General features: G+C 38.4%; 1 protein-coding gene across 1 annotated transcript; it reads left to right on the top strand.

The window, feature by feature from the left end:
- The first annotated feature begins 17,751 nt into the window (after positions 1–17,751).
- LOC122726735 (mediator of RNA polymerase II transcription subunit 8-like) lies at positions 17,752–18,561 on the top strand. Its single transcript, XM_043964643.1, has one exon. It carries the CDS (start codon positions 17,752–17,754, stop codon positions 18,559–18,561), a length of 810 nt encoding a protein of 269 aa, XP_043820578.1.
- The last annotated feature ends 1,796 nt before the right edge of the window (positions 18,562–20,357 follow it).

Genomic DNA, 20,357 nt, shown 5'->3' on the forward strand with positions numbered 1-20,357 from the left:
GGTTGGGCCATGCTCCCCCTTTCCTCAGTCTATCATTGACAAATGTCATTTGGCAATGTCTGAACTCATTTATGTTTTAGAATACAGAGCACATCTCAAATGGGACTCTATAACTGACTCACAGTCAATCCACCCATAGACAGTGTGATGTGAATTTCCTAGGCTGGGTTTCATTAGATCATAATGAGCATCTCACCCACTGTGAGGCCCATAAGGCTAAGGATCAGGAAGTGAGTGCAAATATTGAAAGGAAATTAAATTTATTTGTGCACTAAGGAAGACCACTTGAGTTAGAAATGGAGCTTCTTAGGGCACAGCTTGGTGGTGGGTTTTTTGTTTTTTGGGGGTTTTTTGCTTTTAATAACTTGTTAAGTCCACAATTAAAGTAAGTATGCAGCAAATTAGTAGCATTCTGCCAGCAGAATGGGACTGAGGGAAGTGTGCAAGCCTTGCTAAATTGGAGTCACCAGAATTGCTAAAGGTCAGGTTCGTTGTTGTGGGAAATGCATTTCTCTGAGATCAGTCTTATTGGAATTCTCCATTTTAGCAGAAAAAGGTGGAGGACCCTTTTCTAAAATAGAATCACCTTGTTCATCCTGTTCTTGCCAAAATGGATGGAAGTAGTGTCAACTCCAAAATTTCTGTTTCCTTGGTCTCAGAAGTTACTTTATCTGGGGAGCAGATGTGTTCCCCAAACTCAGAGTTATTCATGTCCTCCACAACTACTTCAGGCAATCTAGTGAAGGCATAAATTAAATATTACTACAGAACCTTAGGAGTAGAAGTTTAATGGGTGTAGTGGGATTTGGGACCACAAGAAACTTAAGAGATCCCAACCCCTAAGAAATCCTTAACCTTTAGACATTTAAACCCAAGAGTCCAGAAGTGAAAAACAGTGATGTCTCCCACCTCAGGAATGTAGTGTGGCAGAACACAAAGCCCCTGGCATGGTGTAAACAAAAAGGAACAAAAGATGATATGCAAATTCTATAGTTGAGATGTGAGGCCCCTTGTATTCCCATTATTCAAACTCCATACAACCTCTCCCAGTTGTTTTGTAATTTCCTTGCTTGGCTCTGTAAAGATAGGAAAATATCAGCTCTTTTTTTTTTTTACTCTGAGAAACAGTCTGCATAATGACTTTGTCTCCAGCCATACATCCCTTTCTCCTAATAAATCTTTTTATTTTACAATATTTGCAGTGAGCCTCCAATTCTTTGGGTGAGCTAGCCCTCCTGAATCAGGTGGATAGTCCCATACCCACAACAGAAGGAGCATTTCAGCTCATCCAGATCAATGTTTATCAGTGAAAATATTCACTTTACATTAGGGGTTCTTAATCTAGGGTCCATGAATAGATTTATAGGGTTCTATGAACATGGAAGGAGAAAAATGTATAACTTTATTTTAATATATTTGGCTTCTGGAACTATATACACATATATGTATGTATATGCATAAGTGTGTATATATGTATATATGTGTGGGTAAATGTATATATTTTTTTTTCTAGAATATAGGATCGAGATCTTTAGAATGCAGTTACTAGGCTATATGGATAAAAATTGGATGAGGGTTGTATTTATATCCATACAGCCTAGTATATACATATATACACACACACACACACAAATACACATGCATACACCCTTGCCTATAAGCTTCCTCGATGAACTTCTCCTGATCAGGGACTGCTTCTCTATGGGTCCATGGTAGAAGGTTCCCAGTCTGTATTTCAAAAGAGCCCAAGAAAAATGACACCTACAATGAAGTCTGAAAGACGAGGGATCAAAATGTGAGTAATGAGACTGAAATTAAATTTTTTGCTGCAATAAGAAAGACTGCTTGGGCTAGTGGCAGCTTCAACTTAGAGTGCAATTTGAGATTGTATGGGTTTTTAGGTTCACTTACAGTATACATCTAATCAATGGCATTGTGTGGGAGAAAGGAATGGGGAAAATGTAAGCTTTTGGGTCTAAGAGTTGCTAAAAGTCAGGTTTGTTCATGTGGGAAAATACACTTCTCAGTGCTTACTATTATTGGGACAACTAAATCTTTAAGATGAAGGAGGGCTCCTTGGTAATGGAATCTGTCAGGCTCATCCTGTTGTATCAATAAAGACAGAAATAAAATACAAACTGAGAGTCGCTATTTACACAACCCATTTTCTTGGTCTCAAAATGTTGGAGGGACTTACAACCTAGATCAGGGGGCTAGCTCAACCCAAAGAATTGGCTTATCATGCATCTTATAAAATTAAAAAAGGTTTATTAGGAGAGAGGAATATATATGGCCATGAGACAGAATCATTATGGACAATTTTCTCACTGGGTAAGGGAAGACCTGGTCTTTTTATATGTTTACAAAACAAAGAAAGGGGAGGGAATTACAAATCGACTGGGAGGGAAATGCAAAACTGGGAAGGGCCAAACTGGGAGGGGATTTTGGAATAATAGCCCATCAATAAGGCATATAGCACCCATCCATACCTTACAAATCTTCTTGCAGACCTTGGTATTGCTTATCAGCTTACCAGGGTCATGCTTGGCCATACTGTATTCCTGGGGGGGGGGGGGAAGCAGAGCTGTTTATACCTTGGGAAAGTTTAAGGATTCCTTAGGGGTTGGAATCTTTACGTTTCTTGGGGTGCCTCTGCATTCCCACAACAAAAGGTTATTGTCCTAGGGAGCAGGTGTTTTCTCTAAATTCATAGGACACAAGTGTATCCACTTTCTACCCAGGCCTAAACTCATATATCATCAGGGGAAAACCAAATTTCAATGTGGCTGAAGATGATTAACATGAAAGTCAGAAGAGAAATAGGTGCTAATCCCTGCTCTAACCCCAACTCTGGTCCTCTGTAAAATAAAGAATTAGGAACTGGTATCCTCTGAGGTCTCTTCAAGCTGTAACAGTTTATTTAGGCTCCATTTTGATGTGGGATAGAATTTGGGGTCAAATTGGTTGTGAGTCATCCCAACTCAGTGACTCAGTTTCTCACGTTTTATTGCAATACCGTGGGTGACCACAGGGAGAGAACCAGAATAGTGTAAAGGTATCTCTCGAATAGTGAAAGAAAAGACAGTTATATTTATAGTATGGATAAATTTATTATCAGTCTCATTATAATAATCTCCACCTTGGGGAGGTACAAGGGAGGGCCTATCCTACTCATTATAATATTCTCCACCTTGGGGAGGTATAGGGGAGGGCTTATCCTAATTTGGAGTTCCTGGGATCTTAATCAAACCCCCGAGGCAGGTATCTTTTTCAGTGGATGTGTGTTTTGGGGGTTTACATGTCATAAGGTGAATCTGGGGACAAATTTTACCTTTTCTGTGCATGTCTCTTTCTGATTCCCAAGGCTAGTTTCACATTTTGCAATAGAATTTCTATACCCTGTTTTGTGTCTTACTGTTATATGACCTGACCCTTTAAGTTCCTGTAAGGGCCAAATTTAGTATGGGATGAGTTAAGTGGATCGCTCACCTTAATATTAGGTAAGAAAAGAAACATCCTCTTTCAAAAACAAAACAGGTTTATTAATGGGAACAAATTTAAATCAATATCTGAATCACAGAAGTGAGATTAATAGAACTAGAACCAATGTATACATCTCTGGCGTAAAAAGGCCCCAGGCACCCAAACCTGTCTCTAGCCCAGCTATCTCCAAAGAGCTTGCTTTGCCTCAAAAACAATGTTAAGGGCTAAAATTCTAGCTAGTCTGTCTAAAATATCTAATGAGTGGTCGCCAATAAATTATAAGCTTTAGCAAGAGTTAGACTTTTAAGCATTTATTAAGGAGAATAAGAATTTGGTAAAGAGAGAGAAAGGCCTAGATTCCTATCTATTAAAGGGAGAGCACATTTCTAGCTCCGCTCTCCACCAGAGTCCAAAGGAAAGAGCCCCAGACTGAGCGCCAGTCTCTTCCTTCCTCCTCCCACTAGTCCGCGTCACTTCCTGACTCCTGAAGAAAAGACTCCTGGTCTTGCCCTCAAAGACCTTCCCTTCATGGGCAGAACTCTTCTACAGTAAGTATCCAGCAGGTGGCATTATTCCAATCGTTACAGTCCCCCCTGTTGTTCCTCAAGAAACAAAATGTTTCCTTGACGGAACAGTAAAAAGAATATAATAACTATTGCTAACTAATAATATGTGAACAACAATATAGAAAAGGAAGAGAGGAAAGTTTTGTTCAGAGGGGCGATTTTTTTTTTTTTTGTCCTCATGAACCGACGCTTTGACATTAGTCTTGCAAAGGGAGGGCCTCTGCAGAGAATACATGTTACAGATGGTGTATATTATAACAGAAAGAGAAAAAAAACAACAAAAACAACAAATCAAAACTGTTCATTTAAAGTCTCCGAAAGTCTTTTCTCAGATGTCCTCTAGGTGTAGTCGTGGAATGGAAGTCTTTTCAGGGGTTGATGTGTGGATGCTGGTAATCAGCCAGGAAAATTTCCTACAAAATTGAGCTTAACACAACTTTAAAATAGCTTTGTCAATAATCAAATCAAACAATGAAAGTTCTCAAAAACATGTCTAAGGGAATTCAGAATCTTAGTTGTTACACATGAAACATATAATAAAACAAAAATTGAACCATTCTTTAAAATTATAATATTACTATAGTCCCCCCCTTATGGAGGGTAATTGAGAAGACAATTGCTGTGATATTAATTATTAAAAATAATTTTTTATCTTTGTTTCATCACTTTTTGCATCATCTGCCTAATTATCCTCATGCCATTATGAGAAATTAAAAAATCTAATATAATTGGTAACAGGTGTCAAGGCCAAATTCAACACTGTATTTATCATGACACCTGAGATAATTATGGGGGTTACCATAAAAGAACAGAGAAATGATGGGATATGAGCATTCCCACACTTGAGCAATATGTACTGCCCATACAGTATGCCAGGCTTAAAATAGGTGGATGGAATATATGTCCATGCCACCGAACATATTGGAGGAAACTGAGTCAGACTTAATCAGATGCATGCGATTGAGATGTCCATGGCATCAGGCATATAGGAGGGAGCATAGAAGCCAGGTGTAGAAGTGAGATGGGTGGGATCAATACTTCCAGCCATCCGTACAATATTGTGGGGAAAAATAAAATAAAATATTAAACCAAGAGAATCCAACCTCAACATTTGTCAAAAGCCGTTCCCTCGGCCATACCTTAACTTCGTGCATGTCTCCCCTCATGTAACAGTTCAGTGTCTGCTCTTTGCATGTATTCCTCTTGTGATTGGATGGCATCTTGGCCAACTGGCATCTGATAACTCAGAATAAAGGCAATTAATGTCTTAAATGATAAGTTCCCATAATCCAAGTTTCATATGGATTTAAAATTGAGGATAATAAATGATTGCAAAAAATGTGAATACATCTTGACTGAGAATATAATATATAATTATGCAACAATTTCAAATAATACCCCTTTTTTTTACTTAGTATACTATTACTTTTGTGAAAAATCAGAACATATTTAAATAGAAGTTAAAGCACAACACAATCTCAATGAAAACTTTTTTTTTTTGAAAAAAGAACTTTTACAAATGTTCCCCTCTCTCTTTTTTTTTTTTGGAATATGCTTATCAAAAATAATACTTCTAGAATCAATTTACACTTGCCATGGCAAACAATTTGCCAGGGAAATGCTTTAAAGAGTTTGATCAAATAATCAGTTGAGAAAAAATAGCAAAAACAAATAACTCAGAATATGGGAGCACAATACTCCTAGAATTAACATTGTATTATGAAATCAAAACCATGTTTCAAAATTAGATAGATGAATGAATAGAAGAAAATACACGTGGAATAATAAAAGACAATGAAATTCAAACTAGGGAAATCTAAATGAATATGAACTTAATATTAATAAGAGTATTACAAAATATAAACTTGATCGCATGACTATAAAAAGCTTTTACAAATATTCTCCTTGTTTTAGAAACTAAGTATAAGACACAATCTCAAAAGCATTAAAATCTCTATGAAAATAAACCTATACCATTAATTCCAAAATGTATATGTAATAGCATAGAAATCCTATGTAACCTCTGAACTGACATTAATAATCTGAGTGAATTCAGAACACTCTTGATTCCGATATCTAAAATCCCCAATACTCATATCAATACCTTGCTGCTTACTTCTACATTTCTGTAAAATATATACCCTTCCATGGCAAAAGCAGAGTCTTGAACTATGTTGATGATTGTCATTCTTATTCAGCTTAAGTTTTTCTTCTTTAACCCCTCTATATTGTCTGTCAGTCTTTTCACCATACAAATGCTTTATAAGATTACTAATGAAAGACAAAAGCAGGTTAGCAAAATTATGAACAAAACGAGCATATCTGGAATTTAAAGAGTTTTCTAAGATTGTCTCAAAAGCACAGCCAGGGCGGGGAAGGGCTGAGCCTGAAGCTGCAAATGCAGGTAGAAAAAGCATGTGCACCAGATCTCTGGACTTCCCAGGCAGGGGAAGCTATGGGCTTGGCCATAGGAGGAGTAGAGGGTGGGGTCTGGAGAGGAGGGGAGGGACCAGAGCAATTTGAATCAGACTTGATTTTGAACTCAGGCCTGGATTCCTCTTCCCCCACTTTGCCTCCAGGTGCTAGGGGATTAAAAGCTTCTAGAGGGTGGGTCATTGCCTCCAGGCATGCAAAATTAAAGCAACAATTACTGTTAGAACTGGGAAAAGCTGCGGGATTCTCTTCAGGTTTCTCTGAAAAAGCATGGTTGGGAGAGGGAGAGATATTTCCTTGTGTGAGTAAGTTGCTGGCTCTTTTAACAAAAATAAAAAGAAAAATAGAAAATCCACAAAAACAAAGCATTAACATGATCTTATCTCCCATTTGTCTGGTTAAACAGACTAAAATCAAAAATAGGATAATTAGGGAGTTTAAAAGGTCCATTCGAAAAAATTTAAAGGAAAACACAGCCAGTACACCAGTACTTAGCAGTTAAAGGGAGAGGGAGGGGAAATTTCTTACCCAACCAGAAGATCAGAAGAAGACTGAGGGTTAGCTTTCCTCTTCGTGGTCAGCCATCTGTTAAGGGCTAAAATTCTAGCTAGTCTGTCTAAAATATCTAATGAGTGGTCACCAATAAATTATAAGCTTTAGCAAGAGTTAGACTTTTAAGCATTTATTAAGGAGAATAAGAATTTGGTAAAGAGAGAGAAAGGCCTAGATTCCTATCTATTAAAGGGAGAGCACATTTCTAGCTCCGCTCTCCACCAGAGTCCAAAGGAAAGAGCCCCAGACTGAGCGCCAGTCTCTTCCTTCCTCCTCCCACTAGTCCGCGTCACTTCCTGACTCCTGAAGAAAAGACTCCTGGTCTTGCCCTCAAAGACCTTCCCTTCATGGGCAGAACTCTTCTACAGTAAGTATCCAGCAGGTGGCGTTATTCCAATCGTTACAACAAACTCAAAATCATAAACTCACCAACACCCAAAATCTGCAGCTTTAAGGAGAATTAGCTATGTAGTCTCTTCTGTTTCTGTCGGAAGGTCAAACACCAGCAGCTCCTCTAAATGGCTGCCTGCCTTCCCTGATTCACTCAGAACCCTCTCTAACTGACTTTTCCACAGGAAGGGGAGGGGTGGTTCTTAGACATGCTGAGTCTCTGATTGGCTCAGCATACCCACATGGGCTGTCCCCATTATAATCTGGCCAGACCTACATGGGGGTGGGAAAGCTATTAGAGGAAGGCTAGTTACTTAGTTTCAATAAATGTTCCCTGTGGCCAGAGTTCCTCTTGTTTGTTCAATTAACTCTGAAAGTACACACCCATCTTCCCTCAGGCTTCTCAAGCCTACATTCTTTTTAGTCTGACCATAATGCAACAAAGATGGGGTTATGAAAACCCCAAATTACAATTAATTCCTTACAGTCCCGTTATGGGTACTGATCACTGTGGGTATGATAACCTAGCATCCTGACTTGTAAGTTATCCATTAACTAAGGTCTGACTCCCTTTTGGAGCTAATATCTGAATTAGAGCCTGGATCTTAGGTTCTTCTATTAACCCCTTTTTTGCCTCCTACATCAATTTGACTTGACCTCTATACAGCCTCAATTTCAGTTAGCATTAAATAGGCCTTCTTTGCCTTTGGGCAAGTCATTCTTGTTTGGTGGGACTTGCGACCTGGATACAGGAGGTGGAGGGGTGGAAGGGGGGAGGGGAGGGTCTAGTTCACCCAAAGATTTGGAGGCTCATCATGAATCTTGTAAAATAAAAATATTTATTAGGAGAGAGGAATATGGCCTAGAAACTGATCACCTTGGTGAACTGTCCCACTGGAGTAAGAGAAGACTTGGTCTTTTGTATCTTTACAAAGCAAAGGGAAGGGCAAGATAATTGTGAGGGGATCTTTAAAAAATGGGGTATCAGTAATGTAATGGTAGTCTAGTAGGCCTGAGTCTAGTTAGGGATACTCGGTCCCTGAGGAGGACATTCTGACCATGGAGAAATATGGTTGATCAACTTAGTTAGAGATTATTCTTTCTTTGGAAAAGCAAAGTTGTTAATTAACCAGATACTGGTTAGTCAAACAGATAACAAAGTAGCCACCCAGAAAGCTGGGTGCCTTGAATACAACATGAGCTTAGTTAGGAGCCAGTCATGTTTGTGATGTCATTAGACCAGGTAATGAAAATAATCTCAAGTTAGGAATGTAACATGTTTACTATTTTATGTATCCCACTCCCCAAATAGCTAGCATCATCATTTTCCAAATAGATGTAACTTTTCAGTCCTGAGTCTCTCCCCCCACCCCCTTCTCTTCTCCTCTATAAAATCCCAAAGGTCCCTTCCAACTTTAAAAGTATACTTTTGAGTTTGGGAGAGGAAGGTAGCTCTAAACATTTTTAAAGCCCTTTCCTAATACTATCTGTTTACTGCAAAACCATCTGTTTATTAGCCACTCCCCTCCCCATCTCCACTAATCAAATTCTTAAATTCCTTGATTGAAGAAGCAATTGCCTTTAGAATTAGCATGGAGTTTATCTTTTTTGTTGTTGTTGTGGTAGTGGGGAGTTTGCAAGGGTGGTCAGGACCTGTGATTTTATTAGTACAGTATAGTATCATCATGAAATTCCCTTTATCAATGAAGATTGGCGACTGTTCTGCAACTAAGAGTCTTCGAGTTGTCAAGGAGACTAAGCGATTCAATGACTTGCCCAGTGTCATACTGTCAGTTTTTGGCAGAGAAGGGACTAGAATTCAATGTTCAAACTCTATGGCCCACTTTCTATTCACTGTGCTAAGCTGCTGTTCCAGCACCAAGTTATCAAGAATATTTAGTTTAAATAGGGAGTTACTAAATGTCTCAGTTCTTGAAGTGAAGCAGACAGTTTTTCTAGCAATCGTCTCATGATACCCTAGGATCTCTTTCCTCTAGCTTGTGGCAAGTTTGTGGTGCTATCCCCAAAAGATAAAAAGAAAAAAAGAAGAACAAAATTAAATTCCAGTTGCAAATGTTAGTTGAATGTAATTGAATTCATTATTTTGGAACTCAAATATTTTTTTTTATCTTTTTTTCTAGTATCTACACTAAAGATGCAAATAGTGCTCACACACACACACACACACACACACAAACCTTTAAGTCATTATTAAGTCCATATTCTCTCTGTTTTATAGGGATTAGCTGAAAGTCAACTGTGACTAAAGGGACATAATTTCACTGGTATAGGAAAATGTCTCAACAATTTTTCTACAATTTATAGTGTTAGAAAGTTGCCTCAGACACTGAGGTTAAATGACAACCCCAAGGTCATTCAGCCAGTATGCATCAGAGAAGTATTAAATTCAATTATTTCTTCTGATTCTGAGCTAAACTTTTTAAACATTATTCCATCCTGCCTCTTTAAGAAGATTTAAAGGTGGGTGGGGAGGAGGGGTGAACTATTTTATTTTGTATTTTTGCCTAGGGCTATCTCTAGCATCTTTGTCACCCCTTGGTTTCAGACCCAAACTCATTTTCTTCAATTTCCATGGTAGTCATTATCATAGACTACATTATAATCTTTTTCCTCCTCTATGAACCCTTTGGAAAGACATTTTAAGTATTTTTTTAGATATAGAGAATAATAAACATGTTTCTCTTCCAGTTGAGGATAACAAATAAGCTTTTACAATAGCCCACAGGCTACAATTAGCTCTTTTGAGTCTCTCTAGCTATGTGACTGAAGGCAGAGACTGATCTAAATTCACATTACAAGCCATCCAGAAATTGGGGGGAAAGAAATTGACCAGAAAATGGGGGGGGGGGAATAATAAAAGTCCAATTATCTTTTAAAGGATAGTTTGCACTAACCAAATCACTTTGGAACTTCCTGAAAACAGTTACTAATAAAGTTATGTTGTCATTTGGATTTTTAACCTGCATAGGTCACCCCCTTTTCTCCACTGTTTTCTATGATTTCTATCAACCCCACAGGGAAAGACTGATTTTTTTTTTTATTATTCCAGATGAAAGAACAGGAAATATCTAGTGGACCTATAAACCATAGGGGAATAAAATATAGACACAGTAAGTGAGAAAAAAGGCACTCAGAAATTATTTTCAATATTTGATTGCTCATTCAAATGGTTTATATATCATTACCATTAATTAATATAAATATTCCCACTTTTTAGAAAATAAGCTCCAAATCTTGTTGAAATATTAAATAGGTAAGTAATTTTGGTTGATATGGTCATATACCCTTAGGCCAAGTGTTTCTAGTCATATTTTGTGGCATGGACCCCCTTTGATAATCTAGTGAAGCCTACAAACCACTTCTCAGAATAATGCTTTTAAATGCATAGAATACAGTTATCAAAATAGTTTTGGTCAAAATATTTTTAAAAGAGTTCAAAGACCCAAGCCCAAAGAAATCGTTCCTTGGACTATCCAATCAGATAAATAAGTACATTGAAAATTAGACAAAAATATGATTACCTTATTACTCAATAATTATGCCTGATATTTATGTGGGCTTTAAGGTTTTCATTTGATCTTCACATCAATCCGGTATGACAAATACTAAATTGCTTTCCCTATTTTTCAGATGAGAAACCTGAGCCTAATAGAAGGCAAGTGACTTGTTCATGGTTATATAGCTAGTAGGTGTCAGAAGGCACACTTAGATCTAAGGCTCCCCTGATTCCAACTATTGCCTTCTTTCCACTGTAGCACATTGTCCCATTCTGTGCTTTTCAATCTATCCATATTAATTTGACCAGGGAATCTCCTTATGTTCCCATCTCTTTTCAATGGATCCTTCCAACATTAATCTACTTCACAGGGCTATTATAACGATAAAATGAACTAGCATTTGTAAACTGCTCTATAACCTATACATCACTATGTACATGTAAATAGAAATACTGGAATTTCTTTTTTGGTGAATATATGAAGGCTTTATTACATTCTTGCAAGAGTGGGCACACATTCTAGAAGAGTGGTGAGCTTTGCCACAGCAAACTACTCTTTTTTAATCCCTAATCCTATAACAAAGGTCTCTCCCCTCTTTGCCTCATTAGTTGAGGACTAAGAGGTGTACAGTCTTCCCTGGAATGCCTCTACATATTTCCCCTTAATATGTCCTCCCTCCCATTACATATGTCACAAGTTTGAAAATGGTGGCAATCTCCACCTTTGGGGTGTTGACAGTAAATATGCATAAGATAATTAGGCAAGTACAGTACAAACCAGCTTTAACCTCTGTCACACTTGGACTAGCTAGACTACTACTAGCCTTGAAGTTCTTCTCTTCTATATCTACTTTTAGGCACTTGGTGGACTGGCTTTTAGCCTTAAGGCCCTTTCCTGCAATCCTCCTTTCTTATGTTTTCTTTTCTGAGATAACAGCACTTTTCTGTGGGGATACTTTATTTCATTTCTCTCATTACCAATAGTTGTTTCTTTCTTGGATGTATCACATCCCAAAGGACTGAATGAATTTATCTGTAAAATGTCAGTTGATGTCAGAAGACTATAAATAGGCTAGTGTCCTATATTTCACATAAAAGAAATGTAGAGTCTAAAACTTGTAGCATTTATAGAGTACTTTATGGTTTACAAAGTACTTTTCATATGTAAACTAGCTCAATTACTCCCATTTTACAGATCAGGAAACTGAGACACAGAGATTAAATGACTTGCTCAAATTAAGAAATGATTGAGGCATAATTAAAAGTCAGACCTTCTTGACTAAAAGACCTATGCTGTATTCACCTCACCTTATAGCCATAAGAACCACCCCAACCCCCCCCACACACACACACACACATACACACAAACCACCACCACCACCATTTCAGAGATGAGAATATTGAGTTTCAAACTAGTGAAGTGACTTGCCTAAGGCAAATAGTAAGTAACACAACTAGAATTGGAAACTCCTAAGTCCAGCACTCTCCCCTGAACCATGAAGCAAGTTAAAATTGAGAATAAATCATTGAACATTTTATAGGCACTAACAAAGGGATTAGTGATTATTAGAATCCAGTATTGATATATTTGGAATCCATGCCAAACTAACTCAATATCTCTTTTTTTTGGCAGGATTACTAGGGGAATATTGAACCTGAGTTTGGACATAGCATTTAACAAGGTTTTTCATGATTTCCTTGAGGGCATATAAAGGGATATAAGCTACAAGATAATATATTTAGAAGGACTTATAGCCATTGAATAATTGTACCTGAAGCTTAATAGATTGATGTCAATGTAGGGGTAGGTTTCTAAGGGTCTATCAGGGCTCTCTGTTCAGCCCTATTATGTTCAACATGTGTAGCAATTATTTGAATGACATAAATACCATTCCATATGTGATTACTTTCCATTTTTGTGTTATATAGTAGATGACCTACTAGTCCATTTCTAAAGTTTTCCATAAAAATATAACTGCTAAAGTTTTATTTCCTTGTTTGTGAAACAAATTTTATTTAAAAAAAAAAACTATTGAACTATGTACATCAGATCATCTTGACAGTATTTTTCTTGAAAGGAACTAATTTTTATCAACCCTTGGCATGGTCAATTCTCTTGAGTTCTCATAGCTCTTAGGGCTTTCTTGAATGAAGGATATGACTATCCTCTTCAAAGTACCATAAAAATTTCTAAAAGTGCTATCAGTGAATGAAACCAAAAGTTTCTGCAGTAGCCTCCAAATCTTATACATACAATTTTATTTTTGTTTACTGTTTCCCCTATTAGAATATGAACTCCTTGGGGGACAGGAATCATGTTTTGTCTTTTTTTCTTTTTTTTTTTTTGCATGCTCAGAGTTTTGCATAGCACTTGGCATATACTAAATATTTAATGGATTTTTGTTGTTCATACCCATTAAACTGGAAAAAATGGCTAATATAGTGGATGACAGGACTAGCATCAAAAAAAGATATTTATAAGCTTGAAAAAGGACTAAAAATATGCAGCTTAAGAGAAATAAAAGTAAAGTTCTGAAATTAGCCTTAAAAATTCAAAGACACAAGTACAAGATGGGGGGAACAGATGGCTTAAAAAAAAACAGTTCGTGAATCATGAGGTGTAACTTATTGTTAAAAGGAATATGCATTCTTCAGCTTTTTGCCCTGATTAATGAGGCAAAACTTAGGAAATAGAGAATTAAAAGAGTTTATTAAAAATACGTCAAGATAGTAACACTTTAATGGGCTCATCAGTGGAAATCCACAAGTGATTCAAGATAGAACCAGCTTTTATTGGTAACTTTCATAATGAGTTAAAAAGTTAATTCATATAGGTCCACATCAACAAAAGGGGATCTCAGCACCTCCCTTTTGCCAGTATTTAAGGGCTAACAGGTAGGAGACAGCCTGGTACATTGTATCAGGCAATACAAAAGCTGAGGCCTGGGTGATACGTCCCTCAACAGAGATTCCCCCAACACTGGTTCACATGCTGGACTGGGACCAATGGGTCACTGAGACAGAATAACCTTCAATATTACCAAGTAGACACTTAGTAGTCTGTAAGTGTTATTAAGCACCCCCCAAAAAAATATACTATATGATGTTTGATGTCCTTTCTCATTCCAAATTTATGATCCTATTTGAAAAATCCATTTTTTATTTTTTAAACTTTAAGCTGAATACAAACAGTAATATGTAGGAGGTCAAAAATCAAATTTAGGCTGTTGTAATACAAGTATCCAGATAAAGGGAGATAATGGTGCCATTTTACTCTGAAAAAGCCACATAAAATCTGAAGTGCCAGGTTAAATTGTGGTTGGTTCATTCTAAGGTGAACTTTGATAAGCAAGTGTGAGATAAAAGAATGGCAACCAGGAAGATGATGGGTCTGAAATGCAGACAGTATGAAGAATGATTGAAGGAACTAGACATTTTTACCCTGAAGAAGATATGATTTAATAGAAACATAATAGCTAGGTCCAAATATTTAAAGCACTATCAAGAGAGATTAGATTAATTTTTATTCTAGAGGGCATAGCTAAACTAGGGGGTAGGAGTTATAAGAAGTCAGATTTTGGTCCTATGTAAGAAAAAATTCTAATAATCTGAGTTGTCCAACAATGGAGTTGGTTACCTTAATAGCTAATATTATCACTGGAACTGTTTAATTAGAGTATTTATGACCATCTTCTGGGATACCATAGAGGAAATTCCTACATAGTACAATAGATTAGACTAGTTGAGCAAAGACTCATTCCACCTCTGAGATTCTATGAACTAGACCCAGAACATAAAAGTGATTCAGCCAAAGCCACATAGTTAGTTAATGATCAATCAGGGAGAAGATCCCAAATATATTACAAAGCAACTCCATCCAGGACTTCTTAAGTATTAGAATTTCAAGTTCAAGAAAATGTTGATTAATATTCTTAGGTTACTATAGAAGATTTAATAACCTCCAAGTAAGTACAAAAGAGTACAGAGGGTACAAGAGTAAAAAAGTAAGGTACGAAATATGTAAGTATTTTTTTCCTGTCTTTCAATTTTCAAAAGCTATCATCAACAGCAACAACAAAAAAACGCCCCAAATCTCTTGAATAGATCAAGTATGTTATTTTTTTAATCAAATAATATATATTTTATGTTATTTTAAAGTTTTCTTTGTACCATTTCTTTTTACAACAAACATTTTCAGATTTGTTGCCCTTCTCTCCCCTAGTCAACCTTATCTCCAGTAAGTCTTCCTCTACAACGAAGAAAAACAATTATATAAAACTAGCTTATCCAACAATTATGTCTAGCTACATTTGCAACATTTCATACCCTTGGTTTCCCATTTTTGTGATGAAATGAAAGTCATTTCCTCATCTCTGCTTTGGATCCAAAATTGGTCATTACATATATACAGCACAAAAATTTGTTTGATTTTTTAAAAAATACTTTATTTTAGTAATTCTTTTCCTGGTTCTGCTTACTATATTAAGCATCAATTTGTACAATGTTTCATATGCTTATACAAACTCCTTATATTCATTGTTCCTTATGGAACATTGATATTACATTATGTTCCTATACCACTATTTGTTTGGCCATTCCCCTACTCAAGAGCATTCACTTTGCTCTTAGTTCTATAATTCCAAGAGAAAAAAAAAGTGTCATTTATGAATATTTTAGTAAATATGGGATCTTTATTTCTGTCTTTTTTTCTTCCTAGTGCTAGGATGTCTGGGTCAAAAAGTATGAATGCTTTAGTCACTTTTCTCACATAATTCCTAAGTGACTACCAGAATGGCTAGATTAATTCAAAGCTCCCCCAACAGTGTGTTAACATGCCTATCTTCCCATTGCCCAACCAGCATTTACTATTCCCATTTAACATCTTTGCCAAATGGTTAAGTGTGAAGAGAAACCATGTTCTTTTTATTTGGGTTTATTTTATTGATGATTTGAAGCCATAATTTATGACTTCTTATTAGAATTTTTTTTAATTATTCACATGCTTTAACCCAGTATCTATTGGTGAATGGCTCGTATTATATATGTGTTTTAATTCCTCATAGATTTTGAATAACAGAATATCCATCTAACTGTGAAAGGATGATTTATGTTTCTCTTTCAAGGTTTTTGGTTTGTTTGTCTGTTTTTTTGTTTTGTTTTGTTTTTTGAGCTTCCCTGAGATATCTTCATTCAGTAGGTTGAGAAGACTACTATGTTCCTTATGATATGGTAGTGATTCAAAGTTTCATATACATGCCTCTTCCTCTCTCCTACAAGGTATATGAAAACACTCATTGTGCTTTGTGTCTGTCAAGTTCAAGGTAGATAACAGGTAGAGTAATAGAGTGATAGAATGATTGATAGATTGATAGATAGATGATAGGTAGGTAGATAGGTAGATATAGATATCTCTGGGCATCATGTTTTCAAGGTCAGTCACCATGGTCTGTATATAATTAGTTTTCTCATTTAAATGTATTTTTTTCATTTTCTGCCCAATTATCTTCTATTTTTGTATTTTTAATTCCAAATTTGTCTCTTGTTTTTTTTTTTCTTTTAGAACTTCTACTTTTGAAAGAATTTCCATTGGGTTCTAGTTTTCAATTATCTTGGTTTCTTGCTATTTTTTCTATAAAAGCTTGATTTCTTCATTATTATCATAATATCTTCTTTTTTTAATTACCATTCTAATTTTCCTGAGGGGAATGTGCATAATTTATTTTCTTATTCTCTTTTTCTTCTTCTTTTTTTTTTGATTACCTTCCTTTAGAATAAAATACTTAGATACTGTCTTGCTGACCTTTTAAAACATTCTTACCCATTTTTCCTTCTGTATCCCTAAGTTTCATTGTGGGCTTATATACTTGAAACCATGGTTTATATTCTCTTTTAGTTTGGGTTCTTTTCCTTCAAGCTTTTTCTCATAAATCCAGTATTTTGGAGAGAAATGATCTGCTTTCTCTCTTTCCTCTGACATGGCACCAGCATTTTCTCCTACAGAAAATTCTTAGGTCAGGTATCTTTAGTCTCCTCAAGTTGTTGTATGGGGAGCTCCAACTCTATGTGTGACCTGTGAAAATGCTACTAGCAGAAGACTAGGTCTCTAGTCCCTTTTCCCTAGGGGATTCAAGTCCCATCCTCTTGTGAGAAAATAATAGGGTATTAGGAACACACAAAGGCCCCTCAAGGGCATTGATTGAATTAAGATTGATTGGATTAGCTCACTTCTGCTGATTAACTCACTTAAATTTAATTCAATTAAAACCACACCTGCCTGGCCCTCAAGAGGGTGTGTTCTCAGAGAGTGTGAACTCTGACCCCAACTTGGGACCACCCTGAAGTACAATAGATTTGTATGATGCCGGCCAATTAGCTTGAAGCAGTGTATAAGGACTGCCTCTCCTCCAGACCCATAAAAAGCTTCCATGCAGAGTTATTCTCAGCTAGGCTCTCTGAGGCACTCCTGGTGGCAGAGGACTTGGAAGAAGAAGCAGGCCAGGCTGAGCTCTATTCTCTCCTTTAGGCTAGAAGGAGCATGCCACCACAAGAGCCAGAGTGGGGATGAAACTTACTAGTTAGTTTGTATTTGCTGTACTTAATGTACAGGTAGGTGGGATTAGAAGTCGGTGTTTCCAGAAGCCAAAGCTAGAGGGACGCCACTCGGGACGCCACTCGGGACGCCACTCGGGACGCCACTCGGGACGCCACTCGGGACGCCACTCGGGACGCCACTCGGGACGCCACTCGGGACGCCACTCGGGACGCCACTCGGGACGCCACTCGGGACGCGAAGTTGTTGCTGCTGACAAGATGCAGAGGGAAGAGAAGCAGTTGGAGGCATCAGTGGATGTACTGCTGAATCAAGTGGCGGGTCTGAAAAGCTCCTTGGGAAGCTTAATTTGCAAGCTGGAGAACGAGTATGATCAGCTTACCTGGCCCTCAGTCCTGGACAGCTTCGCTCTGCTCTCTGGACAGCTAAACACTCTCAACAAGGTCCTCAAGCACGAGAAGACCCCATTACTCCGGAACCAGGTCATCATTCCTCTGGTGCTGTCGCTAGACCATGATGAGGAGCTCACGCGGCAGACAGAGGGACGGGTTCCTGTCTTCAGTCACGAGGTGGTCCCTCACCACCTGAGAACCAAGCCAGACCCAGAGGTGGAGGATCAGGAGAAGCAGCTGGCCACAGATGCAGCACGCATCAGCACCTATGCAGCCCAGAAGCAGATTCGTACCTTGAATAAAATGTGCTCACACATACTGGAGAAAATCAGCAAAAAAGAGCAAGAATCAGAAAGTGGAGGTCTCCGTCAGAATAAGCAGACCTTTAACCCCACAGACACCAATGACCTGGTCGCTGCAGTTGCCTTTGGTAAGGGTCTGTCCAACTGGAGGCCTCCAGGAAAAAGTGGCCCCGGCCAGCCAGGCCAGCCTAAGGAACAGGCCCTCCTAGCTGGAGCATCAGGCATGCAGCAATTTCAGATGACAGGCACTCCCAGTCAGCAACAGAGCACTCTGATCAGTGGAGTACAGATCCCACAAGCTGGACAGCCAGGTAAGATGCCAAAGGCCATGAAAAACAAGTTCAAATCAGTTTCAGTGCACCCCTACCAGCAGTAAGCTGCCCACTGACCAGAGACCCCTCTGGTTCCCCACCACCTTGGACCTCTCCTGGACCTGCTTCTGAAACAACAGAGGCCATCACAGGAACACCCCATCTCAGAGGCCAGATCTCTTTCTGGAGCCTTCTTGCTCCTGAAGGTCACCCAGGCCTCACTCTGTGCCACCTGTCCAACCCAGAAGGTAGCCTTACCCCTACAAGCTGGGCTTGCTGAGCCTCAAGGCTTGTCCAGTCCCTGGCCTTTGGGGCCGTTACCCTTAAGATCCTGGCACTCTGTGAAGGCTTCCTTGGACAGAGGCAGCTGTTGCAGTTGCTAAGGGGGATTTTGGAACAGGCCCACATGAACAGCCCTGTCCCATGACTGAATAGAGAAAAGCTCCCTTTGCCACTCTTCTGTCTGGGAAAGGGGCTTCTTAAGCAAGCACTAGAGCCTTTGGCAAACAGCTCTACCTTCAACCTGGGGTCTGGGGTGGGATCTGTGCCCAGAGAGGGGGAGTGCTGGGGGCTCTCCCCGCACCTCTGCCTACCTGCTCTTGGGCAATGACTGCAGGAGGGCCCAGAAGTGTTGCTATACCAGCTACCTGGCTTTCTGCATGCTTTACTGGGCCTGTTCCCAGGACAGTACTCCCCAAAGCCCCTTTGGGCAGGAAACTGGCCCCCACTGGAATCCCTCCTGTATTCTCTGAATAAAAAAGGCTTTAAATGGGGCAGCTAGGTGGCGCAGTGGATAGAGCACCAGCCCTGGAGTCAGAAGTACCTGAGTTCAAATCCGGCCTCAGACATTTAACACTTACTAGCTGTGTGACCCTAGGCAAGTCACTTAACCCCAATTGCCTCACCAAAAAAAAAAAAAAGGCTTTAAAGAGAAGAAAAAAAAAAGAAAATGCCAAATGGGGTCAAAAAGAGTTAAATACAATTGAACAATAACAACAATCAATGTCTAGTATAGTCTGAGGGTGAGTAGGGTAAGTAGAAGATTTAAGACGTTTTGCTCTCTGATTTTATTTCAGAGGAATTTTTTTTAGTCTTATGTGCTTCTGTCTTCTTATCTTGTTGATACATCTCTAAATACTGTGGATTTGGTGCATTTTTTTCTTGTTCTGGATAAACAATTGATCCCCTAGGAGCTACTGGCAAGATTGGCAAAGTAAAGACTAGTGGGTTTGTTTGTTTGTTTTTCCATGCCACATAACCACAAATCACCTGAACATCCCTTAAAATATTTTGTATAATACTTAAGGTGGAATGGAACTCTCTGTAAGCAGTCTACTTGAGTTCTGAGTTTAATCATGATCTTTATTATGATAGAGACTGACAGACAAGTTGGATCTTGTGAGAAAATAATGGGATTTGACAGATATTCAAAGGCTCACCTGGAGATTAATCTAAACTGATTGATTTAAGTGAGAGTGATTGACTTTGCTGATTACCCTACTTCAAGTTAAGTAGATTGTAACCACACCTGGTTGGCCCTTAAAAAGGTATTGTTCACAGGGCTGCTGAGTGGTGCAGTGGATAAAGCACTGGCCCTGGATTCAGGAGGACCTGAGTTCAATTCTAACCTCAGACACTTGACACTTACTAGCTATGTGACTTTGGGCAAGACACAACCCCAATTGCCTCACAAAAACAAACAAAAGAGGTATTGTTCTCAGAAGCCAAGGACTTTGAACTCAACTTGAGACTACCTACAAGTCCAGTGAACCAATGGATTTGGATGATACCTACCAATCAGCTTGAAGCAGTATGTGTAAGGACCACCTCTGCTCCAGACCTAAAAACAGCTTCCACACTT

This window comes from Dromiciops gliroides, chromosome 4 (genome assembly GCF_019393635.1).
Source record: "Dromiciops gliroides isolate mDroGli1 chromosome 4, mDroGli1.pri, whole genome shotgun sequence".
NCBI lineage: Eukaryota > Metazoa > Chordata > Mammalia > Microbiotheria > Microbiotheriidae > Dromiciops > Dromiciops gliroides.

Excerpts from the sequence above, each read along its gene's own strand:
- LOC122726735 (XM_043964643.1), top strand. The coding sequence starts at position 17,752 with ATGCAGAGGGAAGAGAAGCAGTTGGAGGCATCAGTGGATGTACTGCTG.